This window comes from Equus quagga, chromosome 12 (genome assembly GCF_021613505.1).
Source record: "Equus quagga isolate Etosha38 chromosome 12, UCLA_HA_Equagga_1.0, whole genome shotgun sequence".
NCBI classification, from domain to species: domain Eukaryota; kingdom Metazoa; phylum Chordata; class Mammalia; order Perissodactyla; family Equidae; genus Equus; species Equus quagga.
Window position 1 is genome coordinate 32,122,852 of NC_060278.1, and position 19,913 is coordinate 32,142,764.

The window sequence follows — 19,913 nt, forward strand, 5'->3', positions numbered from 1 at the left end:
GCAGTGTTTCTGAAAGCTCAAACAAGAATGTTTCTGCCACGTGCGCTTCAAGTCTCCCACCTTCCTGTTCCTTCCCTCATTCTTCCTTCCGAGCTCTTCTTCTCAGTTTTCCCTGTCAAGGCCCAGGCTCAGAGCAGACAAGGATGAGGACCAACAGCAACAGAGATGCAGCTCTCTGCCAGCAAACTCAGGGTGAGAAGCCGCACAGACCAAGGGTGCGAACCCCTGACAGACCCAGGGTGAGGAGACCCTTCCACTGCCCAAGGTGAGGAACCCCCACAGCCCCAGGGTGAGGCGCCCCCACACACCAGTGGGGTCAGTGGGAGGTGCAGCAGCCACTCTCCTGTAATGCACCTTGTTGGGAAGCCCTTCGTCGGCTTCTTTAGCAGTGCCTTAGACCTTTCTTTGTGCCTCAGAACAACTTCCTGCAAACTCATGTAATATCCAAATTAAAATGTTTGGAACTGGTTTATTTCTAAGAGTATCCACTCTTTGACCTAAATATCAACAGCAGGAAGAAACTGAACACGAATCACAAAGATTTATACTGGAGGCAAACATTCAAAAATGTAAGAACAAATCAGTCACTTCTGTCTTCATTCCCCCATTAGCAGGTACTCCGTTTCTGGAATTACTAAAAGGTTATAAGAATTATAACTTAATCTTTCTTAACTTTATGATCCTCTTTAAAATGAGCTAGAAAGGAGCAGATTGACACTTTTTTTTTTTAAGCAGAGAAAATATAATTTATTTGTTTCGTCTAAACCTAATCTGGCCTACTTCCTGAGACCCACTCACTGAACACTCCTAGTTGGAAGGAAAGCTTCATCTAAATGGAGTTTTGAAACAGTCGTTTTAGGTCCTATGCAATCTCTCTTGGATAAGGCCACTGGGTCTTTGAGCTAACGTCTCCTCTCCTGCACTCCCCCACAACCCCTGTGAAGAATGTTCCGAGTTGGAGAGAAGTGTGTCTTCTGCCGCTGGATCATGGTGGACCAAGGTGAAGGGGTCTTTGGAGCCATGCAGTGATCTTTGCTCTCTGTCTCTGGTCTCTAAGTGAAACTCCTTGCTGCCTGGTCTCTGGATATCCACCTGGCCTTCAAAGTTGAAGTTTGAGCTACTGGAGCCCAGCATCTGTTCTTGTGACATTGCTCCCTTTCTTACACGACTGATGCCATGCAACACGTGACGGCTGGCTGTGAGGATGAGGAGCCCACACAGCATCTCAGCATCACCTGCTGCCTACTATCTACCACGACCCGAGTTCCCAGGCTCCCGTGGGAAAGCTAAACCTCTGGGCCTCCCATGCCGACTGACAGCAAACTAGGTTGGTGTCTTGGTCCGTTTGGGCTTCTATAACAAAACACCATAGACGGAGTGGCTTAAAACCACAAACATCTGTGGATGGACACTTGGGTTGCTTACATGTTTTAGCTATTGTGAGTAATGCTGTTATAATCATGTGTGTACAAATATCTCTTTGAAACACTGCTTTCAATTCTTTTGGGTATACACCCAGAAGGGGAATTGCTGGGTCATCTGAAAATTCTATTTTTAATTTTTTGAGGAACCTCCATACTGTTTTCCTCGGCAGCTGCACTATTTTACAATCCCACCAACAGTGCACAAGGGTTCCAAATTCTCCACATCCTACCAACACTTGTTGTTTTCTGGTTTTTTTTTTTAATAGTAGCCAATCCAATGGGTGTGAGATGGTATTTCATAGTTTCCCCATAGCATTTCCCTAATAATTAGTGATGTTGAGCATCTTTTCAATTGCTTGTTGGCAATTTCTATCTCTTCATTGGAGATATGTCTGTTCAAGTCCTTTGCCTATTCTTGAAATGGGTTGTTTGGTTTTTTTATTGTTGAGTTTTATTATTATCTTGTTATTTAGTAGTTATTTTGAACCACAAAAACAGCTACAGAAAAAATATTTTTCTTTAATTCCAATATTGCAGAAGATGTGCAACTTTGATCTCTTTCAGGTGGCGCTTCTTATTAGATTATAAATATGTTCCTTTTCTTTTTTTAACTTATTTTTATTAAGACATAATTGGCATATAACATAGTGTAAATTTAAGGTGTCCAACATGTTGATTTACACATTTATATATTGCAGTAGAATTACCAGCATAGTGTTAGCCAACCCCTCCATCACATCACAGAATTATCATTCTTCTTTGTGGTGGGAATTAAGACCTAGCCTCTTACCCACTTTGAAGTTTATAATCTAGTTGTCTATACTCACTATGCTGCACCGTAGTTCCCCATGACTTATTTCTTTACTGGTTGCAAGTTTGTGCCCTGAACAAAATCTTCCCAAATCCCTCAGTCCCTGTGACCACCAATTCTACCGTCTGTTTTTAAGAGTTTGGCTTTTTAAGATTCCAGATAGAGGCAGTATCACACAGTATTTGTCTTTGTCTGACTTACCTCATTTAGCATAATGCCTTCAAGGTCCATCCATGTTTTCACAAATGGCATGATTTCCTGTTTTCTCATGGCTGAATAATATTCCATTGTATAAATATACCACATTTTCTTTATTCATTCATTTGCTGACAAACACTTTTAGGTCGTTTACATATCTTGGCTATTGTGAATATACTGCAATGAACATGGACGCGCATATATCTCTTCACTATCCTGTTTCCATTTCCTTTGGATATACACGTAGGAACAGAACTGCTAGGGCATATGATAGTTGCATTTTTAATTTTGGGGGAACCCCATACTGTTTTCCATAGTTGCTGCACCAAATTGCATTCTCACCCACAGTGCATGAGTTTCCTTTTTTCCACATCCTCACCAACACTTGTCTTTTTGAAAATTGCCGTTCTAACAGTTGTGAGGTAATATTTCATTGTGGTTTTGATTTGCATTTCCCTGATTATTAGTGATGTTGAGCGTCTTTTCATGTACCTGTTGGCCATTTGGATATCTTCTTTGGAAAAATGTGTGTTCAGTTCCTCTGCCCTTTTTCAAATTGGATTGTTTGTTTTTATGTTAAGTTATATGAGTTGTTTGTATGTTTTGGATATTAAACCCTTATCCCATATAAGTTTTACAAATATTTTTTCCCATTCCATAGGTTGCCTTTTCATTTTTTTATTGTTTCTTTTGCTGTGCAGAAGCTTTTTCATTAGATGTAGTCCTACTTGTTGATTTTTGCTTTTGTTGCTTGTGTTTGGTGTTATATCTAAAAAATCATTGCCAAGCCCGATGTCAAGGAGCTTCTTTCCTATGTTTTCTTCTAGGAGTTTTATGGTATCAGGTCTCATGTTTAAGTCTTTAATCCATTTCAGGTTAATTTATGCAAGTGATATAAGATAGGGGTCCAATTTCATTTTTCTGCTCATGATTATCCAGTTTTCCCAGCACCATTTTACCAAAACTATAGTTTTGGTGAAATATTTGGTAGAATTCACCAGTGAAACCACCTGATCCTTGGGTTTTCTGTTAGGAAGTTTTTGATTACTGATTCAATTTCCTTATTCATGATTGGTTTACTCAGATTTTCTGTCTAGGTAGGTTGTATGTTTCTAGGAATTTATTTATTTCTTATAGATTATCCAATTTGTTGGCATATAATTGTTTATGGTAGTCTCTTACGATCCTTTGTATTCCTGCGGTATCAGTTTTAATATTTCCTCTTTCATTTTTTTTTTTTTTTTAAAGATTTTATTTTTTCCTTTTTCTCCCCAACGCCCCCCGGTACATAGTTGTGTATTCTTCGTTGTGGGTTCTTCTAGTTGTGGCATGTGGGACGCTGCCTCCGCGTGGTCTGACGAGCAGTGCCATGTCTGCGCCCAGGATTCGAACCAATGAAACACTGGGCCGCCTGCAGCGGAGCGCGCGAACTCAACCACTCGGCCACGGGGCCAGCCCCTCTTTCATTTTTTATTTTATTTATTTGAGTCTTTTATCTTTTTTCTTAGTCTCACTAAATGCTTGTCAATTTTGTTTACCTTTTCAAAAAAACAACTCAGTTTCATTAATTTTTTTTCCTGTTGTTCTTCTCGTCTCTGTTTCACTTATTTTTGCTCTGATCTTTGTTATTTCCTTCCTTCTGCTAACTTTGGGCTTCATTGTGTTGTTTTTTTCTACTTCCTTGAGTTATGAAGTTAGGTTGTTTATTTGAGATCTTTCTGTTTTCCTAATATATGCATTTATTTGTATAAACTTTCCTTTCAGAACTGCTTTTGCAGCATCCCATAAGTTTTACTATGTTTTGTTTCCATTTTCATTTGTTTCAAGATATTTTATAATTTTCTTTTGATTTCTTCTTTGACCCACTGGTTGTTCTGGAGTGCATTATTTAATTTCCACATAATTGTAGATTTTCCAGCTTTCTTCTTGTTGATTTCTAGTTAATACCATTGTGGTTGGAAAAGATACTTGATATGATTTCAAACTTCTTAAATTTGCTGAGACTTGTTTTGAGTCCTATCATATGATTTATCCTGGAGAATGTTCCATGTGCACTTGAGAAGAATGTGTATTCTGCTTCTGTTGGATAGAATGTCTGTATGTGTCTGTTAGGTCCATTTGGTCTAATATATGGTTCAAGTCCAATGTTACCTGGTTGATTTTCTGTCTGGTTGATCTATCAATTGCAGAAAGTCAGGTATTGAATGCCCCTACTATTATTTCATTGTTTCTTTTATTTTTCCCTTCAGATTTTTTACTGTTTGCCTAATATATTTAGGTGCTATGATGTTGGGTGCATATATATTTACAACTATTTTATCTTCTTGATGCATTGACCCTTTTATCATGATATATTTACCTTCTTTGTCTCTTGTTACTGTTTTTGGCTTAAAGTCTATTTTGTCTGATATAAGTATAGCTATTCTGCTTTCTTTTGATTTCCACTTTCATGGAATATCTTTTTTCCATCTCTTTGCTTTGAATCTATGTGTGTCTTTAAAGCTGAAAGGGGTCTCTTGTAGGCAGCATATGATTGGGTCTTGTTTATATGGGTCTTTGCTTCCTGTGGGAGAGGTCACCAACTGCTAGACACATCAGCCCCATGCAGGCTTTCCTTAGGGAGGTACAGTGCTGGGAAAGTTCTTCTTACCATCTCTACTGCATCCGAACTTCTTTTCTCTCCAGTGGCATGTTGGAATCTCCCCTAGAGAAGGCTGGATTTCTATGATTTCTCTATCTTCTCTGCGTATCTGTCCACGTCAACACTCTTCAGATTTTTTTCCCAACTGCAGTGAGATGGATTGGGGCAGGTTTGTTGCTACACGTCTCCACAGCCCATGTCAGGGTCTGCCTGCCTATTACCAGGTGGACAGGTGGGCAAGACTCCTCCTGGGCTCCTTGGTGTATGGTGCCGGATTCCATAGCAACCACAAAGATGCTTTTGTTCTTGGATGGATGTCTAATTCTTTGTTGAAAAAGGACAAAAAGGAGGAACATCTTACACCGTGATGCTGACATTACTCATGTGTTCCTCTTCCTGTCCTAGACATGATTTCCCTCAATCTTTCTTCTCCTGTTCACTAACAAACTTGAGTAGTCTTCTCTAATCTTCACTTCTTTATCATCTGCTATTTTCTGTGATCTCATCTAGTTCTGTGCCAGTTTCCCCTAGATGTTCTCTCATGGCATCACCCTCATTCCCTCTTCCCACCTGTAGGCTTCCTTAACCATGTCAAATCTCTCATTACCTGAAAAAAAAAATTACCCTCCTGTAACCCTTAACCCTGTAGACCTCTCTAGCTAAGACTTCTGTTTTTTTCTATAACTTTTCCCCCAATTTTAAAAGTAATGTTCATTGTAAAAATATGAAGGAGAAAATGAATTATCCAAAATCAATACTGGATCCTCTGGAATGCCTTTCTTCTCTAGCTAACTCCTGCTTACCTTACAAGATTCAGCTTATATATAAATTTTTTAAGCCTCCCCTAATTCTCACCCCCACTAAGTTTTATGCTTTCGCTGTATCCTATAGTCCTGTATTTTCTTCTTTGTACCTAACTCTGATTTCTAAGTAAAACATTGTAGTTATTTGCTTGACACCCTCTAGAATGTACGCTTTATGGGGACAGGAAATGTCTGTTCTCATTATTATATACTCAGCACCTCAAATATTTGTTAAATGAGTGAATTAATGATGTTTACACTGTGTGTTCTGAATTTCCTTAGCATTCTACACCTTCACTTTATACTCTGCCCTCTTCCTGGAGGGCAGCAACTATTTCATATCACTGCAAGATTTTGTTAAGCCACCTAGTCTTCGAAAGGCTGTAGAAGAGGGGATGTTAGGAATGTGGTTCTCGAACTTGAGCGGCTCTAGGTCTCAGCTTTCTCTCCAGTATGAGGTTAAGAAGTTCAACTAGACAAAGGTTTCCAGACTTCCCAGGGCTGCCAAATTGAAATGTCAATTTAGAACTTGTTGACTGGATGATTTCCATACTCTCAAATCTCAGATTCAGCAACAGACCAAGAGCCTACCCTCAGAGAGCTCAAACTCTGGCAAAAACTAATTTCTTCTTGTCAGCTCCTAGATTATCACATACTCCCTCTAATACACATTTGCTGAATGAATACTGACTACAGATAAGGTGCTGATGGGGGTGCATGCTGGTAAGACAAAGCTCTTCTTTTTTAGGTTGCTCTGTCCAATATGGGTAGTCATCAGCCCCCTGTGAATGAAATGCCGGTAGGCCACATGGAGACATGCTGAAAGCACAAAACATGCACTGAATTTTGAAGTCTTAGTGCAAACAAGAATGTAAAATATCTCGTTATATTATTTGTAATGATACTTTGGATATATTAAAAATATAATTAATTTCACTTGTGCCTTTTTACTTTTTAATATAGTTACCAGAAAATTTAAAATTACGTAGGTGCCCCACATTGTCTCCATTTAACTGTTTTATGTGATTTATGATTTAGTGCAGTACTAGTTAGCCTTTTGTCAATTTACATACCCTTTAACACCTTGCCACTCAGCTGTGATGCCTGGAGAGCCAGTATCACTCGGAAGCTTAGGAGAAATGGCAGAATCAGCTCCACCCACCCCAGACCTGCTGACTCAGATTCTGCATTTTAACTAGATCCCCAGGTGGTCTGTGTGCACACAAGTTTGATAGCCTCTGATTACAGTAACTGGACTCCATCTGCCTCCTTACCCATCATATTTTTGCTTTTCTAATCCTGCTGGTTCAGGGATTAACATGAGAGACCTAAATCCTTTTGGGGGTGGGGAGTCTATAGATGGGCCCTAGGAATCTGTAAAATACTGAAATTCTCTGCACCATATTTTGTGCATCTACACGTATGTGGACTTTTATTTTCACGAATAAAGCAATGGTTATGAAAAGATAGCCTCATCAGCAACACTGGAACTTGTTAGCAATGCAAATGCTGGGGGCATGGCCCAGCAATGTTTTAACCAGCTCCTCTGTGATCCTGATGTAAAAGTCTGAGAACCACTGAACTAGACATGGAAGGCAGAGGGCTGAGCCACTTGCTGTGTTATGGTCTGGTCAGGAGAGTGATGCGGCCTGAACTGAGATCGGCACCATGTGAACGGTGCAGAGACGTGGAGTGATGCAGGGAGAGACGATGGGCTTGATTCTAGATGTATTGAAATTGATATTGACTAAGCTCAAATGTTTATTCAGTAATTTTCTATCTGTATGTTCAGCCTAGCATAAGAGTTACGAAAATGGGCTTTATAGTCAAACAAACCTAAATTTTTAAAGAACTGGTGAGAGTATTTTGTGTTTTTTTGAGAGCTGGTAAAAGTAAATTCAACCTAAACAAACATTTAGGTGAATGAATGATTTTTACCACACTGATTTTATATAAAGTTAAACAGTCACCAACGGATAATCCATAGTATATGATCACCATGTGATATGGTTGTCTTTGGTTTGGTATAGGGGAATGCACTAAATCAACAATTTATTAAAGTTGGTCTTTTTAAATACATTTATTAACCAATGTTAACACATTAAATGAATCTATATATTGCTAGTCAGAGCAGCTTACAAAATGCCAGAATGCATCATAGAACTGGACAGCCACAATGAATAATTACAATGTGCATAGTGGCTAAGCTCAACACCTTGATATAGCTTTATGATTTGCAGAAAAATTTTTATGATTCCTAAAACAATCAATTGTAATTTTACCTAAAACTTTTACAAAACCAGGCCACAATCTCTTTTTTTAATTTTGTTTTTTTTTTTTTTACACACAGTTTTCACACTGTAGTAAATTGGAAATGTGCAACCGTGTCAACGGAGACAAAAAAGCCAAAGTAACACAAATCTTACTTTCATGCAGCTATCAGTTAAATAGTACATACTCTGGAATGATTTTACACCAAAAATATTTCCACAGTAACTTGCTCTCATAGGGGTGGATCGAAGTTTTAAAACTTGAAAAACAATCAGAGAAGGTAAGTGTTCTTGGTTACGACGCCTCAATCAGACCACAGCACCGTGGCAACACTAATTAAGCACACAGCAACGAGGAGGGAGGGAGACGCCAAGTCACTGCCCGGTTCAGGTCTGGTGTTGAAAGGGGGCCACTGCACACCACTGGGCAGTAGCTCGTCGATTAACTTGTGTCACCACCATCTGCAACAGCATCAGGATCGGATGGATGATTATTTCACAGAAGACTTAGTTACATTTTTATCTTTAGAGTGACCCTGACAAACCCGGAGAAAACTTTTTAAAAGGTTTTTCTCCTGATTCTTTCACTTCCATTGTGTGTAATTGCTTTAATAAATATCAAAGGTCTAAATAAATATTTACAAATTATTTCTCTAGTCTTAAAAATAACTAAATGATAAATGACAATTTGACTTGGTCTAAGATCAGCCTTTGAAAAAACATAAATTGTGAGGTTTTTTAAAAAAAAAGTAATTTAAGTTTTCCTGGCTATATTTTATATATCTATGTATAAAAAAATCATTATTCAACTATCGATCCATTCCTATTGGTAATGCTTCTTAATCCAGACATTCCGCAAAATACAGACTTTTTACAAATCACGGCATCTTTAATACAAGAAAATTAACATGCATTATTCTTCATTCTGTGTACAGTGATGGAGTTCATTAGTAGGCAATGACCCATTACTACAAACATAACGGCTTCTGTGAAACTTAAGTGCTTTCTCTCCTTTTAGCATTAACTTAAAATATCCGAGGTGACACCAGATAACAGGCAACCAGATGGTATTTGGGACGGGAAGGGAAGCATTAAAGAAATTTGTATGCCTCATCTATAATTTCATGTATGGATAAAGGTAGTTTTTGGCTTTTTATTTTATATTTGTTGTTTATCTTGATACAAGCACTCATGTTAGGACAAAGATGAAATGTGCAAACTTTAAAATTTAAATATTCATTTTCTCTAAGATCCAGCTCAGTAAAAGATTACCCCAGTTCCCTGCAATTTTAAACTACAAGATCAAAGCTAATAATTTGTTATAAAAGTTATATATTGAAAAGAAATAATGAAAAACACAATTGGGAAATATTTACGAAAAAATATGCAGGACTAGCACCTGCTGTGTCAACCCTGTTCCCTAAATTCAATCATATACCCACTGGCATAACCAATAGATAATGCCTTTAAACAGTAAATTAAGCTGAACAAAACCAGCTCAACAAGGTTAAGAAATAAATTTCACATCAAGGTAGTATGTTTTATTTCTGAAACAGTTCTCACATTCAGATCTACTTTAAATGCTTCTTTGTTAAACTCACTTGTATTCACCTGTTGTTTTTTAAAGATCTTTTGTTTAAAGGTTAAAATCTCTGTAAAACCTAAAAATGTTTTAAAATTTGCTGAAAATGCAACAAATTCTCACTAAAGTTTATTTAAAATAATACCCTCCACTGATGTTACTTTTACCCCCTGAAAAACTCTGGAGGAGCATTAACAAAAGATTTAAACTACTGTGCAAAATTTCTTCACGAAAAGTGTTTAAAGGCTGGTGCAAAATGGGAAGCAAATTCTAAACAATTTTGGCTTCTTGGAAACAAAAACCGCTGTGTCTGAGAAGAGTCGTCGTCGGCGCTCCCGGGAAGAGCCGCCTTCATCTCTTCCGGCGGCAGGTGCGCTTGTGCTCGGCGTGCCAGTGCTCCTGCTGGCACTTGATGGAGCAGTACGACGTGTTCCAGCAGCAGTGGTACATGGCCTCCTCCTCACAGTTGTAGCACTGCACACGAGAAATCAGGACCAGGGGTTGAGCTTGGGACTACGTGCACACAAAACTAGTCAAAATAGGAGACTTCTTTCTGGTTCAACCTTAAGATAATATCACCAAGAACATCAGAATGTGTTTTACGTACTGAGCAGAACAGCAGGAAACAATGGGACTCGTCAGTTATCAGCGAATTTGAGCTTACCTAGCACCACATCAACCTTTTCCATCTCCACTAGGCCATTCCCATCAGCACACAAACATAACTAACTTCTATTTTCTTTAAAAGGTTTTGAGAAGATTCTGGGAAGGCAGTGGAGCAGAAAGCACTGAACCCTAACCTGGACATCAACTGCACTGGTAGAATCTGTCTAACGTAACTATTGTGGAACTCCGGAGTCTACTGAGGGCTTGGACTGTACATTGTGATTAATTTCGGTCACTTTCAGCTCTCAGCACAGCAGAAGTTACCCATCCCCCAGTCCCAGGACAGGCAGCTGTGCATGTATTCTGGGAGCCAGAACACAGTGGACACAAAGGACCCTCTCCTCCAAATACCAGGGATCTGTGCTGCCTGCTGCTTCTGATCACAGAGGTGCAGACAAAGAGGTGGGCAGCCATTGTTGTTGTACCTCCCCCAATTGTCACAAGCCCCCTCCCCTGGGGCTGAAATGCCTTCCAGGAGAATGAAGCGGCCAGTGCCCTGTAACTGCCCCTTTCAGGAGCCCAGTGCAAATAGGGGAGAACCGGCAAGTGAATGTGCATGCCCCAGGGAAGGCTCAGGAAAGATGTAAGGACACTCATTTAGTTCACACCTCAGCTGACCCTTCTCACAGACAGCCCACAACAACCCCCCCAAAAACAGCAGCAAACCCTGAAAAGTGGGAGAAAATGAGTTCCAGAGTTAACACATTATTAGATTCAAATGTCCAGTGTTCAACAAAAAATCACAAGGCATACAAAGAAACAGAATCGTATGACCATTCAAAGGAAAGAAAGTAAATCAACAGGAAGTGCCCCTGAGAAGGCTCTAATGACAAACACATTAGATGAAGACTTTGAAACAGCTACTAAAGATGCTCACAGGAAGATGTGGAGAAAGTCAAGGCAACAGTGTGGGAACAAAACGGAAATATCAATAAAAAGAAAATCTGGAGCTGAAAAGCCCATTAAGTGAAGTGAAAAATCTAGTAGGGGGATTCAAAGGCAGATTTCTGCAGGCAGAAGACAGGACAACAGAAATTAATGTCCGAGGAAGGGAAAAGGCTGAAGAAAAGCAGACAGAGCCTAAGGGCCCTGTGGGACACGGTCCAGTGGACTAAGACATGCACTATGGGAGTCCTAGAGGAGAAGAGAGTGCAAAAAGGGCAGGGAGGTTATGTGAAGACATAATGGCTGAAAGCCTCCCAATCGGATGAAAGACAGTGAATCTGAATATCTAAGATGCTCAATGAACTCCAGTCAGATGACCTCAGAGAGACCCATGTCGAGACACATTATAACCAAACTTTTGAAAACCAAAGTTAAAAGAGAATCAGGAAAGGGGCTGGCCCCGTGGCCGAGTGGTTAAGCTCGCGTGCTCTGCTGCAGGCGGCCCAGTGTTTCATTGGTTCGAATCCTGGGCGCAGACATGGCACTGTTCATCGAACCACGCTGAGGCAGTGTCCCACATGCCACAACCAGAAGGACCCACAACGAAGAATACACAACTATGTACCGGGGGGCTTTGGGGAGGAAAAGGAAAAAATAAAATCTTTAAAAAAATTTAAAAAAAAAAGAGAATCAGGAAAGCAGCAAGACAAAAGCGAACAGTCACATACAAAGGATCATCAATATATGATCGGCAGATTTCTCATTAGAAACTTGAGGCAGAAGACGGTGGGCTGATGATATACTCAAAATGCTAAAAGGAAAGACATGTCACCAAAGAATCCTACAAAAATTAAAATTCCCAGATAAACAAAAGCTGAGAGATTTCCTGACCACTAGACCTGCCTAGCAAGAAATGCTTGAAGGAGTCCTGCAAGGTGAAAAGAAAGGACACCAGACAAAGCCTTGAAGCCATATGGAGAAAGAAAGGTCTCAGTAAAGGTAAATACACAGGCAAGTATAAAAGCTAGTACTATTGTAATGATGGCTTGTACTGTACTTCTTCTTCTTTTTTTTTTTTGGTGAGGAAGACTGGCCCTAACATCTGTTGCCAATCTTCTTTTTGCTTGAGGAAGACCGTTGCTGAGGTAACAGCTATGCCAATCTTCCTCTATTTTGTATGTGGGATGCTGTCTCAGCATGGCTAGGTAAGTGGTGTATAGGTCCACGGCCAGGATCCAAACCCATGAACCCTGGGCTGCTGAAGAGGAGCATACAAACTTAACCACTATGACACTGGGCCGGCCCCTATGTTTTTTAAGGGACTAACAGATTTAAAGAAAAAAGTTATTAGTATAAAAACTAGTATTGCCATAAATTCAACTTGTAATTCCAAATCGTGTTTTCCACATAATTTAGGTATTAGTGCATTTAAAAGAATTTTTAACTTATGTTTCAGGCACACATTATATAAAGATGTAATTTTGTGACTTCAAGAACTGAAAGGGGTGGGGAGGGAACTGTAAAGGAGCAGAGAATTTGTATGTTGTTGAAGTTAAGCTGCTATTATAATTCTTTATTATAGCCTTCTCTTCTATTTCCTTTATTCTTTAGTAAACTCATGGGATTTCTTCTCATAAATCTAGTGTCCACTTTCTAGCTTCCTCTTGTCTTTATGTGATGGTTGAATTTTGGACATGGTGTTAGGGCAGTGTGCTTGTTATTATCTTCAGCACACCTTAATTCCTATCTGGTGATATTTAATTCATTATTCATCTGTTTTTTCCTATCAAACTATCTTTGTAGAGTCCTCTAAATTATATGCTACATTTCCCTTTTCCTTCTTGACAAATCTTTCTCTATCACAACTTTTATAATGTCTCCTTCCCTCATGAAATATTTACTTTACATGTATTTCAAGATTGTCTTCAGGCGCCGGCCCCGCGGCCGAGTGCTTAGTTTGCGCTTCAGCGGCCCAGGGTTTCGCCAGTTTGGATCCTGGGTGCGGACATGGCACCGCTCATCAGGCCATGCTGAGGCGGCGTCCCACATGCCACAACTAAAAGGACCCCAAACTAAAAATATACAACTGTACCAGAGGGCTTTGGGGAGAAAAAGGAAAAATAAAATCTTAAAAAAAAAAAAAATAATAAAGACTGTCTTCAGAATGTAGTCTGGATTAAATGAAGAATCACAAAACTTCACATAGTTATTCACTAAAATTAAAACCAAGTTACGTGCTTTTGGGAACAGAACTTTTTCGCTGACAATTAACTGAGATCTGTGGAGGTGGGAGATAAGAGTCACAAACAGGACACAATAAAAAGTGAACTGTCAGATTCTAAGTGGAGTCAGAGACCAGTGAGAAGGTACTATATAAAGTAAAAGTAATCCATTTCCTAAATAGAATCTAATGTATAAATGTCAAGAGCAGTAAAATCTGAAAATCCTTAATTTGCTATCGTGATATTTACATTTACAATCTCACAATTTAGATATTACCTATCAAGAGTTACCAAGCAAAAGTCAGGGCCAGCCAATTAATCAAAATAAAATACTTGCATAGATGGAGAAGTTATATAAATTAGTTGCACTAAATATGCTATGTACTAAAGTGTCATAATCTCAATTTTACAAAATAATCTGAGCAACACTCAGTCATGTGGGATCTGGAGTTGAGAGATTATAGGACTTTTAATAAATTTTTAAAATTTAAAGTTCACAATTTCACATTTATTTCAGGGATAATTTTTGCATATGCCACTTATATCTTTCGGAATTGATTTTCATCATACCTGTGGTACATTTTCAGAGACTGGATTCTAAGAAAATTTTGATATTTACCCACTGCTTCTTCTTGGTCTGAGAAATTAGTTGTTTGTGCTGTGTTGCCAGCTTCTTGATTTCTTCTACAAATTCTTCTTTGCATTTCTCTTTTACTTGCTTACATTTTCTGTCCATCTCACCCTGCATATTGGCTACAGCTTTATTTACAGCTTGTCTTTTTTCTTCTTCCATTTCAGAACGCAGCTGAAATGAAAAAAAAGTTAACCCACAGTATGTCGGCTCACAATGTACACAAACAGCTACACTTACAACCTTCAGACATAGTTTCTACTTAAATGTTGTGCCTCTTCCCTTTATTTCATTAAGAGCTGTAAAAGATTCTGGTGAGAAAAGTACTATTATTAACTGAAATATTACAAAAGATGACTTCTTATATTCCTAGGTTTAAAAAGCAGCGACCTGCTTGATGCATAAGTGAAAGACACTAAACTACTATGGAACACGGATCCCACCAGGTGTCAGAAGGCAACGCCCACTGTGGGGCTGCTTTACCTTTTCTAGAGCTTCTCGTACAACTCTTTCAGTTTCTCGCTTGTGATCAGACTTCATTCGGTCTTTAAAGTCATTGAAAATTTTGGTGTATTTGTCGTGGCACATGCTCTGACACACTCCGTCACTGGTGGTCTGGGTGCTCCGATGCAGCATTCTTGGTGAAGAGGCACTTAACTTCTTGGTCTGAGTTGACACTGAAACTTTTTCGATTGGCTGAGGCATTGTGGGGATTTCCTGGCTGGAACTCACTGCTTCAGTTTCAGGCTCTGGTTCCTAAAAGATAAGGAAAGTGCCGAGATGTAAAACAAGCCCATGTAAGCCACCAGTTCAAGAACAAGCTCTATCAGGATAAAAACACAGTGATATACATAAATAGCCATATAATAAACTGTCGTTAAAAAACCATGTAATTAAGATGGTAAATTCTGTTATGTGTATTTTACCACAATTAAAAATAAACAAAAAAATGAAAAAACCCATGCAATTAATAGCTACGATAATTTTTAACAGGAACTTCATTCACAATTTCATTACATAACAATACCATGGTCTTGCTTTTAAAATAGACTAAACAAAAAAATTACCATATAAAATATAAAATCATTATCAATTTATAGTCACTTCTTTGGACTAGATTCATTAATAAGTTTCCTAAAACCCTAAGCCATTTCTCACTGAACATGTGTTTGCACTATGCCCTGATTTACAATTGGTTTTATTTTTTTACTTATTTTAAAAAAATTTTTGTGTGTGAGAGGAAGATTGGCCCTGAGCTAACATCTGTGCCAATCTTCCTCTACTTTTTTATATATGGGACACTGCCACAGCATGGCTTGATGAATGATGCATAGGTCTGCGCCCAGGATCCAAACCTGTGAACCCCAGGCCACTGAAGCGGAGCATGTGAACTTAACCACTAGGCAACCGGGCTGGCCCCTACATTTGGTTTTAAAACATACATGGATTACATAATTTAGAAAGGCTGAGCTTAACCATAGTTTCCTCCAGTTTTTAAATGCTGGCCTTACTGATTTACTGGATAAACCCTTTGTTTCTGATAATGCTATGAGAAAATATCAGAGGTCCAGGAAATGCAGCAAAGTGCCCCCCACCTAGGCAGACTTGGCCAGCAGATGCTAAATTGAGACAGAAACTCTCAGTATGCATGTGTCAATCAAGCGACAGCACATAACAGCAGGAAGGAGACTGGGTTCAAACATGATTGATATTATCTGATTGACGGCAAGGCATTTCACTTTCAGGAGCATCTGTCTTGGCCATAACTGAAAACATTTCCCATTTCAATGCCACCTGGACACTGCAAGGTGGGCAACTTACTTCTTTTTTGGGTTCCACACTCTGATTACGTCGTCCTTTCTTTGCTCTTGGCTCTTGAGTCACCTTTAGCTGTGGGCATCATAACAGTAACAGCATATTATTCCAGACGTTATGAAACACTTCTCTGCTGAAAATACTAGCCAGGGACCCACAGGTCAGAAGTGAGTAAGTGGCTCCCTTTTGTTTTAGCTCATCCAAAACCACACAGCTACACTTACTGAATTTCTGCTCTGGTGCAGACATTTACAGAGCTAAGGTGCCTCTGGAAGGAGCAGGGCACTGACTCTCTCACTGGCAGAATCAGGGTTGCTCGTGGCTTATCAGTTTGTTACTTGAATTGGTTTCTTTTGCAGAGCACTTTACAAATGTTTATATGAAAGGAAGGAGAAATGTCAGAGTCTCATCACAGTCAGGAGTGTGCACTAACAATGTTCACAGTTAAAATAACACTGACAGGTAGTTTCTCTCTGGGATACCACTCACCTGCTCATTGCTGGTAGAGGAGATACTGGACTCTGCCTCCTCCTCCCCTCGGTCCTCATTCTTAGACTTCCAAAATCTTCCTTCACGAAGGAAACGCTGATGCAGCTCCAGCTCATCACACGCCTTCTTCCACCCCATACTGCGCTTAACGTGCAGCCGATGAACATTGACTGTGATATCCTGTATGTTTTCAGAAGGAATCCAGGCCCTGTGAGAACAATGAAGCCATTGTCAGAAAATTCCAAAATGGTAGTGGACTCTACCCATTGTCAAGTCCAATCTGTGGCAATTCCATCTACTGAGGCTGTGAGTTACAGCTTGAACAAAGACTCTTACCAAGTAGAAAATAAGTGAGGTAACTTTTGTTTTTCACAGTCATCAAGGCAAAGTTCTCAGAATTGGAGAGGTTCACAAATACCTCAGAATTGTCACAAATTTCTTTAACCAGCTTAGCTTATCACAGTTAAGTCCTATTCAGAATGTTACCCCTTGTTGTTTTGAATATTAAGTTATTCAAAATCTAGCTATTTCCAGATTAGCACCACAGAATCATTTGAAAATGCCCAGAAATTTTCACGACACACACACACACACACACACACGTAAGAGGGCATCTAAAAGCTCTCACCTAGTAAGTTATATTTAGATTACGTCCCTATGCATTAGGTGAACCATGGTGGACAAACAAAGAAGTGTTGGTGCCATTCAGCAACCGAGTGCTCAACCACGAATGCAGCTGTAAGTGTGTCTGAATTATGTGTAATATTGATCTGAAACTAGAGAATGAAAAACCATTTGGTTTTACTGGAAAGAACACCTAAAAATTCAAGAGAATTTTCCTGGGCGCTAATCACTTTATTGGACTTTAATTAGCAGCCATCTAGAATGCTGTATCAACTCAACAACTGTTCACTGTGCACCAGTGAAAGGCACCACAAAGCTATGGCAGTGAACTGGGCCCACCTGATTTCAAGTATTACTGCCTGTGTGACCACGGGAGGAGATGCTGCCCAGACGGGGTTACAGTAAGCTGTTAACTAACGGCTGGAGTCCAGTGAGGGCACTCACTGTGCCCAGTTATTAGGATGACACTTCTACGCATGCTGTCTCTGACTTTAAGGACCCTACATTTTTGTCAGAAATGACTGAGAAACAATCCTGCAATGCAGCATGTAGTCAAGGGGATTCGTAAACTACATTTTGAAAAACTAAACTTTAATGCAAGAAGTGCAAACGAAACTTTGCTTGTGGCAGAGTTCCTCACCATTAGATCTTGCATTATTATTATAGTTACCCTTTCAGTCAACAAATATTTATCGAGAGCCTATTATGTGCCAGGCAATCAGTAAGAGTGTTTTAGTGCACATTTAAAAGCAGGTGTTTCTGAGAGGCTCCTGCTACAAGCAGTGCCGATTACCTAGAAGGACCTTGTGACTTCTAAGAGCAGTTTTTCCCCTTAACTTGAATTACCTATTTATCCCCTGGCTATAATAAAGCTGATTCACACCTATTCTTCTTTTGCTTTTTTTTTTGAGAGAGATTAGCCCTGAGCTAACTGCTGCCAATCCTTCTCTTTTTGCTGAGGAAGACTGGCCCTGAGCTAACATCCGTACCCATCTTCCTCTACTTTATATGTGGGACGCCTCCCACAGCATAGCGTCCCAAGCAGTGCCACGTCCGCACCTGGGATCCGAACCAGCAAAGCCCGGCCCACCGAAGTGGAACGTGTGCACTTAACCGCTGTGCCACCAGGCTAGCCCCCACATCTATTCTTAATATGAGACTTAATTAAGTCTCAGTGCATTTCATACACACATTCCTGTTCTCTTTTCATCAACTCCATTACTATAGATAATCAGATTTCAGTTCACTGGGTATGCAATCTGATCTATAAGAAAATAAAAATTAAAAAAAGGCAAAAAACCCCACAATTTAGAGTGAGTCTAATAAAAAGAGGTATAACCTAATTTGGCTATATCTACACATCTATCAACCCTGAATGCTCTGAGCACATGCAGGAAAAAACAGCTCAGTGACCTGATGGCAAATTAACTCAAAATGTTCTGCTTCTTTCTTGCCTGCATCTGATTTTCTACCAGCTCTTCCTGGCCTGTGCCATCCCATCCCCCAAGTACACAAAGCAAAAAGATTTAGCCCTGTTGACGTAATCAGATCTTAGCAACCACTTTTTTTCCACTGGCAGGCAAAATCTTGCCAATTCCACAAAAATCCCACTTAACGTTGAGCACGATCACAGTCGTCTTTCTTCCTGTGGCGTTACAATTTTCTCAGGGTCCAGGGAGTGAGCAGCATGTTTTGAACATAGAGAAGGGACTAGTTTGAAACCATTTATTTGTTTAAAGTTTTTTTTCTCCCACCTACATGTAAAGAGATGATGAACTGGCAGAAGAACATTTATTGGTGGTGATCACTGCACAACAATGTGATGTATTCAATACCACTGACCTGTGCACTTAAAATGTGATGATAGTAAAGAAATATAGATTTATATATATTTATTAAGGAGACTTGCAACTGGTGGCCCTTATTGGTCATCTCCTCTTGGTGTAAACATGTTGCTTAAGTGACGACTCTAAGTCATCACTATAAGTTTATAAAGTTTGCTTTTCAATAAATCAAATATTCTAATATGATACAGTATAATTTTTAAGGTATGTCCTCATCAATCATTCACTTCAATACCTTACTGGGCACACTGTAGACGGGAAAGGTAAAGGAAAAGGTTCTCGATTAATCATAAAATTGTAGATCTTTTATTTTCTAAAGTGCAGTCCTTAGAACCCCACCTACCCCAAATTTTTTAGATAAAAATCTTCCAGGAAATAAGAAGTGTCAGGGGGAAAAAAAACCTCTGGAAACGTATTTTGTGTTTTAATTCTCTCTTCAGGTGACAAACTCAGTCTAAGGACCCAAGTAGATTAGCTCAAATATTCTTTTAAAATATTTTCTTCCTAGTATACTGAATGACATAGATTAACTCATATTCTTCATAAAATCACTCATGGTCAAAGATAATATAAAGCTGTTTGAAAATTGATGGAATGGAAAAAAATATAGGCAAAAAATTCTGATTATCTGTTGTTCTTATCCAGTAGTATGGTTTTAAAAAGATAACTGAATTCTTTGTTTTTTCCAAGTTAACCGTATTTTATTTAATGAAATTGAAAAAACTGAATCCAACTTTCCCTGTTGTTTGCATATTTGTATTACAATGCTAACCTCTTCTGAGTTTTGCTCCATGTCAGGGACTGTGGTTAAGCCTTCATATGTAAAAATTTCTTCAAACCGTACAAAAAATCTTATGAGATAGGTACTGTCGAGGCCCTTATTTTACAAGCGAGGAAACAGGCTCAGAGAGACCAAATAACTTGTCCAGGACTAGACACAAGTGCGAGGACAGACATCACCCCTCGGTCTTCCTGGTATCGACTCAGAGACCATCCTCACCCACCTGC

General features: G+C 39.3%; 1 protein-coding gene across 14 annotated transcripts in view; it reads right to left on the bottom strand.

Annotated features, from left to right (window-relative positions):
• Window positions 1-7,942: 7,942 nt before the first annotated feature.
• Window positions 7,943-19,913, bottom strand: part of ZMYND11 (zinc finger MYND-type containing 11) — a 116,341-nt gene continuing 104,370 nt past the window's right edge. For all 14 annotated transcript variants that reach the window (XM_046678579.1, XM_046678585.1, XM_046678582.1 and 11 more), the window contains 5 exons: window positions 16,438-16,645; window positions 15,955-16,023; window positions 14,617-14,889; window positions 14,122-14,307; window positions 7,943-10,203 (listed from right to left, as the gene is read on the bottom strand). In XM_046678579.1, coding sequence (XP_046534535.1) covers window positions 10,081-10,203; window positions 14,122-14,307; window positions 14,617-14,889; window positions 15,955-16,023; window positions 16,438-16,645 — 859 coding nt within the window. In that variant the 3' untranslated portion in view covers window positions 7,943-10,080. The remainder of the gene's footprint in view (window positions 10,204-14,121; window positions 14,308-14,616; window positions 14,890-15,954; window positions 16,024-16,437; window positions 16,646-19,913) is intronic.